The 15,562-nt window shown below is 38.9% G+C and overlaps 1 protein-coding gene across 3 annotated transcripts in view; it reads left to right on the forward strand.

Moving 5' to 3' along the window:
* The window catches only part of WDR70 (WD repeat domain 70), a 153,450-nt gene that overhangs the window by 1,839 nt on the left and 136,049 nt on the right, over window positions 1-15,562 (forward strand). For 2 of the 3 annotated variants that reach the window (XM_064439032.1, XM_064439030.1), the window contains exons 2-5: window positions 1,042-1,104; window positions 1,274-1,357; window positions 3,627-3,741; window positions 8,134-8,335. In XM_064439032.1, coding sequence (XP_064295102.1) covers window positions 1,053-1,104; window positions 1,274-1,357; window positions 3,627-3,741; window positions 8,134-8,335 — 453 coding nt within the window. In that variant the 5' untranslated portion in view covers window positions 1,042-1,052. Of the gene's footprint in view, window positions 1-843; window positions 949-1,041; window positions 1,105-1,273; window positions 1,358-3,626; window positions 3,742-8,133; window positions 8,336-15,562 lie in introns of those variants that run through there. The other variant, XM_064439031.1, reaches the window with a different exon arrangement.

Below are 15,562 nucleotides of genomic sequence, written 5' to 3' on the forward strand. Positions count from 1 at the left end.
CAACTGCATAAAATTTAATAAGAGCAAGTGCCGGATTCTCCATCTGAAATGGGGTAGTCCTAGTTATACGTACATACTGGGGGATGAGAGGCTGGAGAGCCACCCTGCAGAAAGAGATCTGGGGCTTTGGGCTGGTGGCAAGTTGGGTACGAGTCAGCGCTGTGCCCTGGCAGCCGAAAGGTCCAGCCATGCCCTGGGGTGCATTGAGCACGGCACAGCTAGCCAGGCGAGGGGGTGACTGTCCCACTCTACACAGCACTGCTGCGGCCCCACCTCGAGCACTGTGTGCAGTTCTGGGCGCCTCAGTGTCAGGAGGGCATCAAACCATTCGAGTGTGCCCAGAGGAGGGTGACCAAGGTGGCGAAAGGCCTCGAGGGCAAGACTGAGGCAGAGCGGCTGAGGTCACTTGGCTCGTTCAGCTTGGAGGAGAGAAGGCGAGGGGTGCCCTCGTCACAGCCTGCACCTTCCTCGGAGGGGAAGGTGCTGGTCTCCTCTCTCTGGGGACCAGCGACAGGACGTGAAGGAGGTGGAGTGAAGCTGCATCAGGGGAAGTTCAGGTTGGACATTAGGGAAAGGTTCTTCACTGAGAGGGTGGTCAGTCCCTGGAGCAGGGTCCCCAGGGAGGTGGCCAGGGCACCAAGCTGTCAGAGTTCAAGGAGTGTCTGGATGACGGTCTTAGTCATAGGGTTAACTTTCAGGCGGCCCCGTGAGGTGCAGGGAGCTGGGCTCGATGATCCTGATGGGTCACTTCCAACTCGAGATATCTGCGATTCTAGCAGAATCGCTAGAATCGCTGGACCGAGAGGCGGCCTGTGGAGCAGCGCCGGCAGAAGGGCGCGGCGCGCCCGGCCGAGGGGCGGCGCTGGCGACCGGGCGTCCCGGGCGCTTCCTGCGGGGGCGTGTTGTGGTTCCGGGGCAGCCGCAGCATGGAGCCGGTGGCGGAGGGCGGTGAGCGGCGGGGTGGTGCGGGACGGGACGAGCCGAGCCCGGCCACCGTACCCCGGCTGACCCCGGTGGTGTTCTCTTCCCCTCTTTTTGCAGACGCCGGGGTGATGGGCGGATCCGACCCGGAGCTGGCGGCCACCATGGGCTTCTCCGGCTTCGGTGCGTTACGGCGCGGGCCGGCGGGCGCGGGGGGCGGCTGCTGGGGCCAGCGGGTCTCGGCGGGGAGCCCCGGGGAGGTGGGGTTGGGGGGTAGAGGTGGAAGGGAAGCGGTCGTGCCTGCCGGCAGCCGCAGAGAGGCTGTTCCAGTCTCCTTTTTCTTCATTTTCAGGGAAGAAAGCTCGGACTTTCGACCTCGAAGCCATGTTTGAGCAAACGCGAAGAACGGCTGTGGAGAGGAGCAGGAAGGTCTTGGGTAAGAAACGCGAGTCTAGTCAGCGAATGCGGTTTAAAATGTGTTCTGTTTTTCTGTCTTGGGGTGACGTTTAAAGTGTCTCAGGCTGGCTGTCAAGAGAATGGAAACCAAATGCATTTTTTTTTTCCAAGTAAGACAATCCTAAACAGTTTGGGGCTGGGCATATAGCACAGTTACTAATTTACATGTGTTGTCCAAGTATGTAAAAGCAGTGAGCATGCATAACGTTCCTGTTCTGAGGCATAGATTGCAGGTACAGGAAAAAGGTGGATTTGAACACAAGACTTTTTTCTTTTACTTATATGTGTATCTGTTTTGGGAGGAAAGTTGGTACAGGCAGCTTTAATCTAGAGAGGACAGAGTAACAGGAAGAAATTTGTGTCTTGTACCAAACAGCAGGTTATGTAGCAGCCCACAAATTTGTCTCTGTCTTCTGCTATGCTGTGTTTGGGTGAGTTTTCAAGGTGGTGGTTTGAGAGTGAGGAATGGAGAAAATTGTATCTTTTGGTGACTGTATCTAAGCAAGCACCATTCCAAAGGAGGTCCTTGGGAGACTCTCGGGTATGTTCTAGTAATCCCTTTGCCAGCCCAAATGTTCATGCTTTCTCCCTCTGCTTAGACAGTCTGTGCAGAATGTGTGGGGATTGTTTTTTAAATGTGATGCCATCATGGCTAGGCAGCTTCTGTCCTGCTAGATTACACTTAACCTGCTCTCTGAAGTGTTGCAGTTTGTGAACTTAGTAGACTTGAAGAACTGTATCATGAAGAAAGCAATTTTCTGTGAAAGAATGAGATAATTATGATGTTGGTTGTTTTTATTGTTTTGATTCTGTACAGTACTGTAAGGACAGACCTCTGCGAAGGCTCATTGACTTTGTGGACTTTAAGACACTGTGAAATTCAAATATACAAGGGATTCCAAGACTTGTTTTGGACGATTTCTTTGTGTTGGCTGAATCTAAACGCAACAGTATGTTTCCATGTTGGAAACTTTTTGATACTGGTTCAGGTTAGACTATCGTTACTTATGAGAGACCAGTTGCTTACACCATTTTTTAGTTTAGGAGAAATCCAGTAAGCAATTACAAAACCATAATGTCTTTAAGTCAGGACATCTTGAACTGTGTTTTGAGTGTGTCCCTTCTCTCACCCCTACTGCCAAAGGTTTCTAGGCTCTTACCCATAAAGGAAGCACAATGCATTTTGTTGTTCATAAGGTTGATCATTTTACCAAAAATGGCAAAGCTTTGTATGTAATTCAGCTGTTTAACTCAGAACAAATTCTGCTGTTCAGGTTATAGTAATCAAAGTAGTATATATTTTACAGCTTTTTGTGGGAGTAGGGTAATGTGAGCGTTTTATTTTCAGATTTATTCATTGTTGACTTCTAGCTTTTTGGAATACCTTTGATAACTATTGGAAGTGTCTCCTCTGATACCCAAATTATAGATAAAAAGAACTGAGATCAAAATATGTTTCCTGGTTCTGTATCTTGCAGGTGTTTATATTTCTCTTCAGAGGATAATGTTTCCTAGCTTTGCTGCAAAACTTGTTTTTCTTTTTAGTTTAATTAATAGTGAGCAAAAAAAGAAAGTGATGTTTCTTGTATAGAGAGAAAGTAACTTTTCTCTGCTTAATTGAAGTTATTCTAGTGCTTTTATAAATACAGTAGCTTTATCTGTCACCCTGACATAATCCCACTATTCTTATTTATACTTGGAAGTGGAAGTTTCTGTTTACTTTGATTTTGTTGCACTGTTCCACAGGGATTATTTTTTTCAGTAAGTGAAGTGGGAATAAAATCTTAATACAAACAACTCTTTGTATTTATTCTCCATAAATCATATTTAGTGTTCACTTTACACCCGTGCATACTGATGTACTGATTTATTTCCCTGCACTATGAAAACTTCAAGAACTCTCTGAAGTAACCATGCTGGTTTAGATAGCGTTGAAAATATTAAAATATCAGCATCCTTATATGATCAACTTACTTGCTGGTGTGTACAAACTACCAACTGGAAGGTGTTTTAATTTTCTTTGTGACATTTTATTTTTCTGAGTTATCATTGTAGTAGCAATGGAAATTTCATTTATGTGGAAGAGTAATCTATATTCAGGTGAAATCCTTTATTTGCTGTTACCTTTTCAAATATTTTATATAGGTCTGAAAATGAAGAAAACTGGTTTACTGTCTGCAGCAACTCTCTAGTTTTACTATTTTCTAAAAGTCTTGATTTTTTGTCATTTATGTGCTCTCTGTATTCAGAGGCTCGTGAAAGAGAGAAGGAAGACCAGGCTGAAAAGGAGTTTACAGGTCCATGCACTGATTCATCAGCTTCAGCATCCAGTGCAGCGGAAGCTGGGTCCAGATTAACCCAAAGGTACTTAGTTATGGTGGGAAATTCCATGTAACAGCATTCATATCTGAACAGGGTTTTGGGTGTTTGTTTTTTTTTTGAGAACAAAAGTGTCATTTAACTTGCGTGAACGTGTGTATGTTATCTGAAGTGTTTCATTGGAAGTACTGATTTTTCAATTTTTTTTAATCTATGCTTTCTTAAAGATGTGTCAATATTTGTAAATATCAACATTATATATATTCAATAATTAATTTTGCAGTCTTCTCCATAATCCTGTTTGGCATGTTTTCTTTTAAAAAAATAACAACAATGTGGGTTTTAAAAAAAATCTATATGTATTGACTTAATGAGCAGCTATTGTTCCCACCTGTAGATAGAATATACTTGTTCACGGCTGCTGAAAAAGAAACCAAGGTAGGTGGAGAACCTCTCTATGCACTTTGTATGGAGTAGTGGTGGGGCTGAGAAGACATTTTGGTTTGAGTGCAGTCTGAAATTTATTCTGAAACTTGCCAATGTTTTTTTTTTGTTGTTATTGACAAATAATAAATGATACTGCTTTGACAGTTTGAATTCTGAAATGCTGGTAAATCAAAGGTAGCTGAAGGTAATGGGGGGCCACAAGTTCATTGTGTGGCAGGGATTGCAGAGATCAGCGCACTGTAAATTTTTAGGTTTCTGTGTCTGTGGAAGTCTAGTAACTCATACAAGACTCTAGCAGACCAATATATATGTATCTTATGGGCTGATAGAGTCTATATGTAGTAGTTTATTATAGCCAAAACTTGTAGCGTTTCAGAGTGTGAACAAACTTCTGTTACAAAATTTACTTTTTGCCTGTTGCTTTATGGAAAACTTGAATGAGCCATGCAGCCTCACTGAAATAACTGATCGCACAACATACTGCCCTATAGATCCTGTGTTATGTCTTGTGCATGAGCGAAAAATATTCTGTGCTCCCATTTGCTTTTGATGATCTTAGAATCCTATCTGGTGAAATAAAGAAGGATCACAAGAATTTGAATGTAATGTGATTGTGTATTGTATATGGGTGACTTTAATATAAAGAATCAATTAAATGGTAAGGTGGAAAGCAGTCAGGTGATGTGGAGCCTTTCTGTGATCACCTTATTTCACTAATGGACTTGACAGAAGAGAACTCCAAGGACTCTGTATAAAGGAAGATAATAAATACCTTTCAGTGTTCTCCTGATATTAAGGCTTCTTTGGTTTTTTTATTTTTTGCTTTTACTAAGCATTGAGAAGGGAAGGCACGACATGAAAAGCTCTCCTGGAATATCTGTATTTCCTCATTAAATATAGTATTTAGTTTAGTACTTAGTGCTAAAAACAGGAAGTTAGTGAAGGAGACATGTTGCTGTGACGCAGCCTTAACTCAGAGGAGCAATCCTACAACTGACAATTTAAGTCTGAAATGTAGGACTCTTGGTAGTTTTTTCTTATAATGTACATTTTAGTATATAGCTTGTTCTATTCTCTGAAAGTAGCAACACTTTCCTGAATATTACTTTTCTTAAAATTCCAAGTAATTTCAGTTACCCTAGGAGACCTCATACTCATTAGTTATTAAAAAGGGGTTGGTCACTCCAAAAAGATGTGAAGAGCAGCTACTGATTCTTTTTGCTTTTGAGCTACTTTGCTGTAGAGAAATGTTTACAGTAGTTATGGTACTGAAGTATTTATGCGTAAGTACAATAATAATGCTTTGTGAAATGAAAGATTCTGCTACTATATAAAAAGCAAAAACCTGAGAAATAGAGTGGATGATGTGAGGAGAATGAACACATGGGGGGATATGCCCACATGCTTGCGCAACTCTCAGAATGTTTATTGTTATCTCCTCTGTGTGCCATCCATGCTCTAATGCAGCTTCCCTTTTTTTCCTCTTACAGCTTGTTCCATTAATGAGGAGTTAATGAGGAAAAGCAAAAAACAATTCCTTACACTTCTCTGAATTCTGGGAAAGGGGCTGGCAAACTGGCTCTTCTTTCTTTACAGCCTCTGGTAGAGTAAGACTTTAAGGCTGAAAGTCGAAGGAAGTGCCACCTGTTTTGTCCTTTCTGTCAGCACCACTCCCAGTTGCTGTCAGAAGGTGGGCTTTTGGTCTGGCTGCATTGGGATGTTCTTATGTTTAACTTCTTCCAGTCAGGACAGAGGATACCAATAGCTGTAGCTAGAGTACTTGGCTATGCCTGCCAAGCTTTTGTGGCGATTCATGACACGGACTCCATATTCATACACAAGCAAGGCCAAAAAGCCATTTATTCACAAAAGAGCAGCCTTAATATAGTCTGCCTCCTGAGCTAGTATTTTTCCCTTCTCTCCACCTCTGAATGTGTTCTATCACACTAGCTCCACATATGGTATAAACATAGACAAGCGTGCTCTCCTGCTTCGGGGCTCCAGGTGTGCCCCTGACGTTCTGTCCCGCCTCAGTTCTGTGTTTTTCTGTGGGTTGTTTTTCTAGCCCACGGCTTGCATCCAATAAGGGTGATGAGGTCACGGGAGGCCACATTCACTTACTCCACAGGCTTGGAGTGTGGTGAAAAATAGCAGGGCAATTCTGGCCATTTCATATGCAGAGTGATTCCACTGCCCCTCAAAATACTGTGTTTGATTTGATCGATTTATCCTTCCTAGAAAGTGGGGGAATGATGATAGGTAATTAGGAAGGAAGCTAGGTGTTATCTATAGAAAGATCTGAAAATCTGGGTTTCCAGGATGGGAAGGGCCTCCTTGAATCATTACGTTGTATACATTCTTCTCGATGGCAGCTAGAGCGTATATTTGGTTCCATTCCAAATCTAATTAAGTAGCTTGGCTTTTGGGGAAAAGATACATGTCTTGCTAGACTGGGAATGCATATCGGCTCTTAAAACACAACTCTTGCACATGGTATTGTGAAGTTGTTAGTTTTGGGGATACCTAACTTGAAGAACTCTGAAGGTCCCAACCTGTTCCCCACATGCTGCAAAAGCTTCCTTTTGGTAAAAGCATATTGATTGCCCCATTGTCGCAGAGTAAGAGAAACTCTTTTTATTTGAGTTAGATTTATTAGATAATCAAGTCTTGACCTAGGTCTTCAAATGTCTCTCATCGCTAAGAAAACCGAAGTTCATATGTAGAGGTAATATATTTTATTAGGCTAGTAAATATAGCTGGAAAATTAGACAAGCTTTCAGGCATGCAAACCTCATCACTGTAACATCTGAGGACCTAATTCATGTCCATTTTAGTTTGTTTTGATTTCTTCCTAAAATAGAATTTGAATTGTCTATCCAGCACAAATATTTGCTGTGTAACCTAACTACCTGCTTGGTGTACAGCTGGGTTGGGGGTGGTGTGGGGCTGCATTCTCTGTCACAGTTACACAGTTTAGAACATATTTTCTTAATCCTTTATTATGTTCTTAAACTTGTGTGGTTTTTTAATAGTTTTTAAGTGATAACGTAAACTAAAAAAAGAACAACCAAAAACCTGTACAATAACTCTGTAGTCTTTTTCAAAATTTTCTTTGTTAAACTATCTTTTGCAGTCTGCTTGCTTAAAAACTCAGATATGCCCTCTTAAAATATAAGCTCCCAAACCAAGTCTTGCCATTTGAGCTTATCTCACTGAATCGGGAAGGAATGTCTGATTTCCACTGCAAGGTACCATAATGATGTAGTCACAAGGCAAGGTTTTCTGCTTATCCCCTTTATACCTTCTGCCAGTGAGAACGCTGCCTACTTGACAACTACCAGCAGAGGGAGCGCATTTATTTTGTAGAAACGACATGGACTAAATAGTTCTGCTTTTCAGAAATTTTCCATTGCCAAACATAATGTGTTCACACAACTGATTTGGACAACAGCAAATGATAATTTAATATAACTTTTAGAATCTAGATTTGTGACAGTATCAAATATTTGGTTGGAAGTGCCTTATTTCGTTATTCTTTACCAGCGTTACAGGGCAAGTGCCATGCTTTGTGTTCTGACTCTGCTTGTGAGCCTGGGCGATTACTGTTGAGTTCTGTGCAGAGCATCTGCACAAGCGACTCCTAGTAGAATCTTGAAAATGCTCTGTAATAATGTATTCCGTTAGCTTCTAAGCAATATTCAAATCCATACTAGTGATGTGGAACTGTAGCTTTTACAATCCAACTTTTTCTTTGTTTTATTTCATCCACTTTTTTGGTCCTTATGTCACTATGGTATTCCTTTTTTGAAGCTTTGTTTATGCTTTCAAAATGATGGTGGGCCTACACTCTGTTAATAAAAATTAGTTTACATTTTGCTGCTAATTTCAGTGTTTACAAATTTACAACAGCACTCAACATCCTTTATCTGAAAATTCCTATGGAAGTGCCGATGTTCCAAAATAGTAATTTTTCAAAATTTTTCCATGCAGGGAGGCAGCCTGTAGTGAAAGTGAAGATAGCTCAGATGAACAGTTAACTGGTCCTTCCATGCAATCTCAGACTTCTGCTCAAGGTCCAGCTGAGGATACTGATGATGATGATGATGAAGAATTCATTGGGCCACCACTTCCACCTGGGTTCAAGGATAGTGATGACGATAATGACAATGATGATACAGAGGAGGAAGATAATGTAAGTATTTTGTTCCTCTTTAATGTTTTAACGCTTTGTATAGACTGATTTATAAGCATGCTTTCCTTTATGATTGAATTTTCCAGTGAAGTATGACTTGTTCGAAATGCAGGGTGTTCTTGTCTTTTGTGTTTTTCCAAATGATTATTCAAGAAATGCAAATAATTTCTTTTATTTAAAAATATCAGGATTTTAAAAAAAAGCATGCATGTGAATCTCAAGTGAAATCAATCATCCATTAGTATATATTGTTTACTCTGCTTTGTTTTCACATTATGAAAGAACTATATATAAATAAGTATTTTATATGAATATTTCATATGGTTGTTTCCCAACGCATGTGTAGAATTTTTTTACAAGAAAGAGGAGGCAGAGATGGGCTTGAATCTAGGGAGAACAATTGTGCCCAACTCTTATAAGAAAATGAGCTGTGGTAACTGAGGGCTTTTTTCTTTTTGTTTGTTTTTTTCTAAATCTAAATAAGTGCCAGACTGGTTTGTTAGAGTGAATATAGATTGTCTTTTCTACCTATGTTAAAAGTAATAAAATCCCTAGCAGCCTGACTTGGGTATCACAGATACTCAGTTGACAACTCTCTATTCAATAAAAAGTTTAATGGTTTCATGTTCATTCTCCTAAACTTCCTGGTTTGAATATTTTGTGGCAGTGGATTTTGTATGATGGTTTCCATGTTGTTTTGTAGCAAGAATAGAAGTCCTGTAAAAACCACCTGTTTACACTGTTTTGAACCATTTGGTAGCAGAAAAAAAACCTTGTCCTGTTACATAAATATAAACCTAATCCTAAAAAAAACAAATTCCCAGGTGTCTCAAGGGATTCTTGTCAATTCCTCTTCATTTTTGACTAGGTGTTCAGTTTGTTTTATTCCTATAAAATCTCTTACCTTGCATGTTATGAACTTTAAAACGTATGTTCAGACTACTCACTTAAAATGAGCGAGAGGAACTTCTCAAGCAATAATGTAACTGATTTTTAGAGTGAGCCTAACCTTGTATATTCACTTCCCTCCCCGCCCCAGGGTATAAATGATGGGAAATTCTGATGCCTTAGGTTTTTTTTTTTGACTTTTTCTGATCTGTTTGATTCACTGTTGCCTATGGATTTCTTTAATTATCGAACTGTACATTTTAGCGCCATATCTCCTGTGATTACCTCTGTACCCCACATACGACTTGTTCTGTCTTAGGGAACCAACTGCGGGTCAATCCCATGCCATAAGAATGTTGTAAGCCTTAAGTTAACTTATGACTTACTATAGATCTGTATCAAGAATTCTCTTAACTTTTAGCTGTTAACCGTGGAGTGAGTCCATATTCCTGAGGCTGTCATAGAGTCATCAGATTTCAGCTGCTGTGAATCATGTCGTACTAAAGTCACTACTTCTTTTCTGGCAATTTTTATCTGTTCTCCCATCTCAGGTCTACTTGTTCAAATACTTTCAACTCATAGTGAAATCTTAAAATACAGTGCTTTTTCAAGAAATTTTATCAAACGTGAATCTCTCCAGCAGATCCTGTCCTGAAAAGTACTTACATTTATTGATGCTGAAGGAAATGTTTGATCTTGTTCAGTTTGGCCTCTACTTTGCAACCTATTTTAGTACCATCCAGAGTGTTAGTGTGTACACAGATTGCAGGGACCCCATGTGCTTGTTCTTTTGGAAAAAAACCACAATGTGTTACACAAAGAACAACAACTTCTAAAAGTGCCTCTCAATAACTGCTAACTTTGTGTATGTATGTTCTAGGAAGTGGTAAATCTCAAAAAATACATGCTTGTTCTGCACAGGTGTTCAGTTCTTTCTTTGGGATCTCATCAGAATGCCCTACTAAATTACAGCTCTCCCTAGCTGTTCCCATTTCTCTTCCCAGAAAAAAAAACCACAATCTTTTGCTCTGCTGTCAGCACTTCTGAAGCTTGTAACTGCCTTATAGCACTGAATAATTGAAGCCACACAAAGAGAATCAACCAGGCTTGGGAATCAAGTCCTGCCAGATATCTTTAGGAGAGTAAAGGTTCTCCAAGATGCTCAGAGAATTTCAGTGTATACGACACTAAAATAAAACAGTGTAAACTTAAAATCGTGTTATATCCTGGCAACTAAACCCAAAGTTAAGCCTAATGTCTACTAATATTTCATCGAATTATTGACAAAAGTACATCAGAAATCTCTTGTAGCTATTCATCCTGATTTTTTCTACACAGATTTTATTGTTCATTGCTTTGTTTCTTTGTTAGGTCCTTACTTATTTTCTTAAGCAGTGGAGACTTGAAAACACCAGAACTATAGGCAGCAGTAGTGGTGGGGGTGGGGAAAGGAAGTTATATTTCTGTGGAATGCCTTCTTGTGAGGGTCTTAAGGAATTAAGTTGATATCTAAACTGAGTATCTCCAGATTGTTCTTCCTAATAATTAAGTGAATTTTCCATGTGTTGGAAAATCATAGAGAATTTTGCTTGAAAACCACACTTAACAGATAAGCTAAATAATGGTCGTTCATCTTACATATGTAAATTTTTCTTGTAACTCACGCCAGAAATTACTTGGGTTTTCTTCTGCAAATAAGAATTGATACAAGTAGCTTGTGGATTGACAATAATTTTCTTGTAAAACTGGATTAAAATTTGGGAGAACTTTTCCCCAGGTTCCATGGTCTGTTAGAGATGTCACTTTCTGCAGTTAGCAAAAAGCATTATATATTTAGTCTGCTGTAATTCCATTCTGAAGTAAAATATAAACCTTTTAATTAAGTGTCTTGGCAACAGTCTTGCCTACTTATACTGAATTAGCAAAACTATTTGGTTCCATCAAAGAAAGTTTTACCACATTTGTCAAGTAAGCTATAATGGAAATACACCAGATATTCAACATCAGTTTTATTGCATCATCAGTGGAAGGCTGGCATCCTTTGATATCTCTTGTTGAGTAATTGTAGTTGAGTAATTTTACTAAGTTCACATGAATCAAGTGTCCTATACATACTAGTGTTCCAGTTTATGGTATAATCATGTCTTTTGTCTCAGTAGTGAGTGCTATATGATCCTAAATGTAATCCCATTTAAACTTTAGTGCCAAGTTGTAGCAGACTCCTTCATTTATTCATATTTACGGAATAAATGAGGTCTTTTAGGAGAAGGTAAGTAAATGCTGAGCACTCATTTATGTATCATAAAAGTGTGGGAGAACAGTATTATTTAATAACTGAGAAATTGCAGGAAGATGCCTAACATCTCTTAAGTGGTAAAACTGTGTATATTTTTGGAGGCACTACATATGTTCCACAGAACAGAGTAGGCCTTTTAGTAGTAAAGGTAGTTTATGAAGAGAGGAGGGGGTTATCAGCAACCTAACAGAAAATATCTATTTCTTCTTTATCCCTCTATGCTATAGTGTGCTGTGTACCTATTTTTTATTGTCCTCCATCAAAGATGGCTGCACCTTAGTAGGGCTTTGTGCATTGACTTCTCTAAATTCAGTTTATTACATGTATAAATAATTTTAGAAAAAACTGGATTGTTAGTTTAACTTGATGTCTGTCATGTGCCAGTGAGTTGTTTTTTTTTAATTTGATATAATTTCTTGTATGCCTTTCCAATTTATGTATTCTGAGCACTGAATATAACTTCATTATCTCTCTCCAAAAAGCAGTGGGCATCTTATGTAGTGAAACTCTTGCTTTAGTTCTGAAACTTCTCTAGAATGCTAAAGGGAAAACAGTGTGTGGAAACAACTGATTTTTACTTCAACCTGTCTTTCTCAGCAGTTGCTTTGTTTGCTGGTTGGCTGTTTTAATTTCTAGTAAGATTGTGGTATTAATTTTTTATTTTTATGTATTTGAATAATGCTACAACTGGCTTGACAAAGTGGAGTTACTGGGAACCAGAGTTAAAAGATCCCAATGAAAAGTTTCAGAATGAAAGGTAGCTTGCATACTGGTGTGATTTAAGTTTGTCTGAACTTAAGACAATAGTTACAAAACAGTCTAGAATAGATTTGGTTGAGAATAAGCAGAGCAGCAGAAATATGAGACTTGTGGGTTTTCAGTCTAAACAGTTAATTTATGACTGGGAAGATTTTGTGTCAGCGTGGATGCCAGAGGCCTTTGGGGTCTAGAGCCTCCCCTTACTGCTGCTCATGAACTGAGTTATTTTCTTTCCTGTGAAGGGAATCAGGAAGCAGCTGTGCTTTCCTGATTTCCTGTTGATCGATTGGTGATCACAGTATGATCCTGTGAGCCCCAAGGAAGGCAGGTGTTGCTGTTACGAGACTCTGTGGTTCCTTTTTCTTGCCTGTGCATTAGGCTGTGGTTGGTACGCGTGGGGGCAGAACTGGGAGAGGAGAAACAGAAAACTGTTGAATAATTCTCTTGTTTTGTTTCCAGATGTACTGTGAGACAGTCTCTCTTTTGTTATTGTATTTTGCTGCTGGAGTAACTTCTTTAAAATACAGGTATCTATGTTTTTGACCCTGAAGGAAACACATATTTCTTTAATAGTTATGTAAGTAGCAGTTCTGTAATCAGAAGTCTTGTGAACTTTGTACAACATAAAATGCATGAAAATACTGGCTTTGCCCTAGTGGCTTTCTGCTGTCTCTCAAGCCTGACTTCAGATGTGGTTTTTACTACAGAACATTGTTTTTCCGCCATTGCTTGTTCAGTTGTTTTTGCTTTCTAAGAAAGACTCAATAGAAACATTTGTCAAATTGTGCGCTATGAGGTTAGCATCTTCTGAGTCTAGAGCTGGCCCAGGACTGCCCAGCTCATGTTGGGTATTTTCCTGAATAATCATCAGGTAGAAGGAGTAGCTGGTGGTTATTATTTTTCATGGGAATATTTCATATCTTACTGGTGTTTTTATAGGAAAATGAATAGCAGCAGTTAATTGCTGAACGTTTTGAATCAGTACTGTTAATTTTTGAGTATTGTATATTTCTGTAATTTACATTTATACATGGTACAAACCAAACACATTTTTGAGGAGAGCCATAGATACTGTATTACATACATGAATTCTGACTTGAGTTACTTTTTCCTCTGAATTTATGTAAGTTCATTTTATATACTCAAGTCTCTGTGGTAGCTGTTAAAGCATTTTCCTGTGTTTGATGAAATTCTGTGTTAAAACTGATGACAGTTACATTTAACAAATAAATATCTAGATTTAATGACTTACTCATTTAGTATAATTCACCTCCATTTCTGCCAGAAGTGGTGATTCTTAACAAGGCACGATATGCTTGTAAGTACTCACACAAATATTTTATAGTGCTTGTTTTGTAGTAGGGTAAGGAATACTGCTGTATGAAGTGTATTTTAAGGACAATAGGTACACTTGCTATCAGTTCCCTCTGGTATTTTCCTCTCGTTATAAGTTTCCTTTTTTATATGGAAGGCTTGCATTAATTTGGGGAGTGAGGAAAATGAAGAGTTGTCTGTTTGAATTGTGGTCAGTGCTTTTCTTTATTACTTTTTCTCCTAATGGTGTAAAAACCTGGTTGGATTGTCAGTGCCGGTTTTTCATGCGGTCACAAGCTGAGAGGGGGAGGGAGGAAGCAGAGCTTTTCCTGTAGCCTGAAGCTTTTCAGGTTTGGTTTCTATCCCAAAAAGTACGCCTTTCTGGAAAACTTGAAGAAAAGCTTTTTGTTTCCAAGCAGTGTTGTTCTAAAAGAAAAAACAGCTTGTTTTTCAGAGGGCAGATTCTTAACAAGAGCAGTATTTCATGTGGTAAATTTTGAGGTTGGGAGATATAGCGGAGTCTTTGCCAGCTTTTTTGCCCTGGCAAGGTGTGCTGGTGGTGTATCTGGTGTTTGTACAATCAAAATAAAATCTGGTTGGAGGGGGACAGGAGACTAGCCAAAGCAGTCGCATCAGGGTTGGTGGGTGGACAGCTCTAAGTCTAGGACATAAGCATTTTTCAAAGTAATGGATGACACCTATTAAAACACATTAGTAAGACATTTATTTAGTAAGAGTGTATTTATTAGTGTTCTTTTCTACATGTAATTAGAAAATATGCCAAGATCTTTACCAGAACTTAATGGAGTACTAGCACCTTGTGACACGTTTCCTTACTTGAAGCAACAGGTATAGAGGTTGTTGTTGGAAGAATTTGCCAGATGGATTTGCAAGGCTTTATCTTCTGTCTGGAGTTTAGTTACAGTTGATTCTTCATTGGAATGAAGAACTACTTCTCCCTGCAGTACTGAACGGATACTAATCATGTTGTAATTATGTCCCTGAAAAAAGTACAGCCTTGGAGGGGCCCAAGGCTGTACTCTGATTTGGGCATATTTCCAAAATGATAGTGTAGCCATATTACAAGTTTTAGAATTGTTTTGAGACATTTAAATTTTTGCAGATATTTAACAGGTCATACCAGTAACACTCATTAGTTCGGAATGGAAGAAAGCAATTTCCTGCTGATTTAGATGGAGAATTTAAGTAGACTGTAATTGCTCCAATTAGAATTTGGCCACAGTACCAGGCTAAAAATGTTGGTGTTGTAAAAATAAATAAATGTCATGGGAAATTTTAGTTGTTCTAAGGAGTTATAAAATTTAGGCTAAGGATTGTCTGTCCTGGTAACTGCTCAATCTTATTGACCCAGTCAGGTTTCATCTCGTCTAAAGATGAAAAAGTAAAGGGAGCTGAACAAAGCAATTTTTGTGTTCACAAAAGAGACAGAAAAGCATGGGTTTGAGGATGAGAGGCATTATTTTTGGGCTACTACTAGTCATTGATACGTTGATGAAAAATAGGTAGCAGTTACCATTGCTTTCAATTTCCTGTTGTGTTGTCTTCATATATAATCAGAAGAAAAATAATTTTTTCATATATGTGCATAATAAGTTCTTAGGTCTTAACAGTATTTCTGCTGTAAAAATCAGAAAAATGTGATTTCTTTATATTAAACTTGGAACAAGTAATGGAATTTTTGTTAAAGATCATTGATGTGGTTACTGGTGTTGCAAAGAATGAGAAAGATTATCTCAAAAGTGAGTTAGAAAAGATTTGCAACTTCACAAAAAAATAAAAGAACACAGTCAAACCCCTAAATTTTGTATAGCAAAGATCAGTGTAAGAATGTGAGTCAGTCAGAAGCTGGAAGGGAAGGAACACTTAGCATAAGAAACTGAGAGCATCATATGGACAATGTACAAGAGGAAGCTAACAGGGTAATTCCCTTAGAGAATGTTTGTCTTTCA

This window comes from Phalacrocorax carbo, chromosome Z, assembly GCF_963921805.1.
Source record: "Phalacrocorax carbo chromosome Z, bPhaCar2.1, whole genome shotgun sequence".
Lineage (NCBI taxonomy): Eukaryota > Metazoa > Chordata > Aves > Suliformes > Phalacrocoracidae > Phalacrocorax > Phalacrocorax carbo.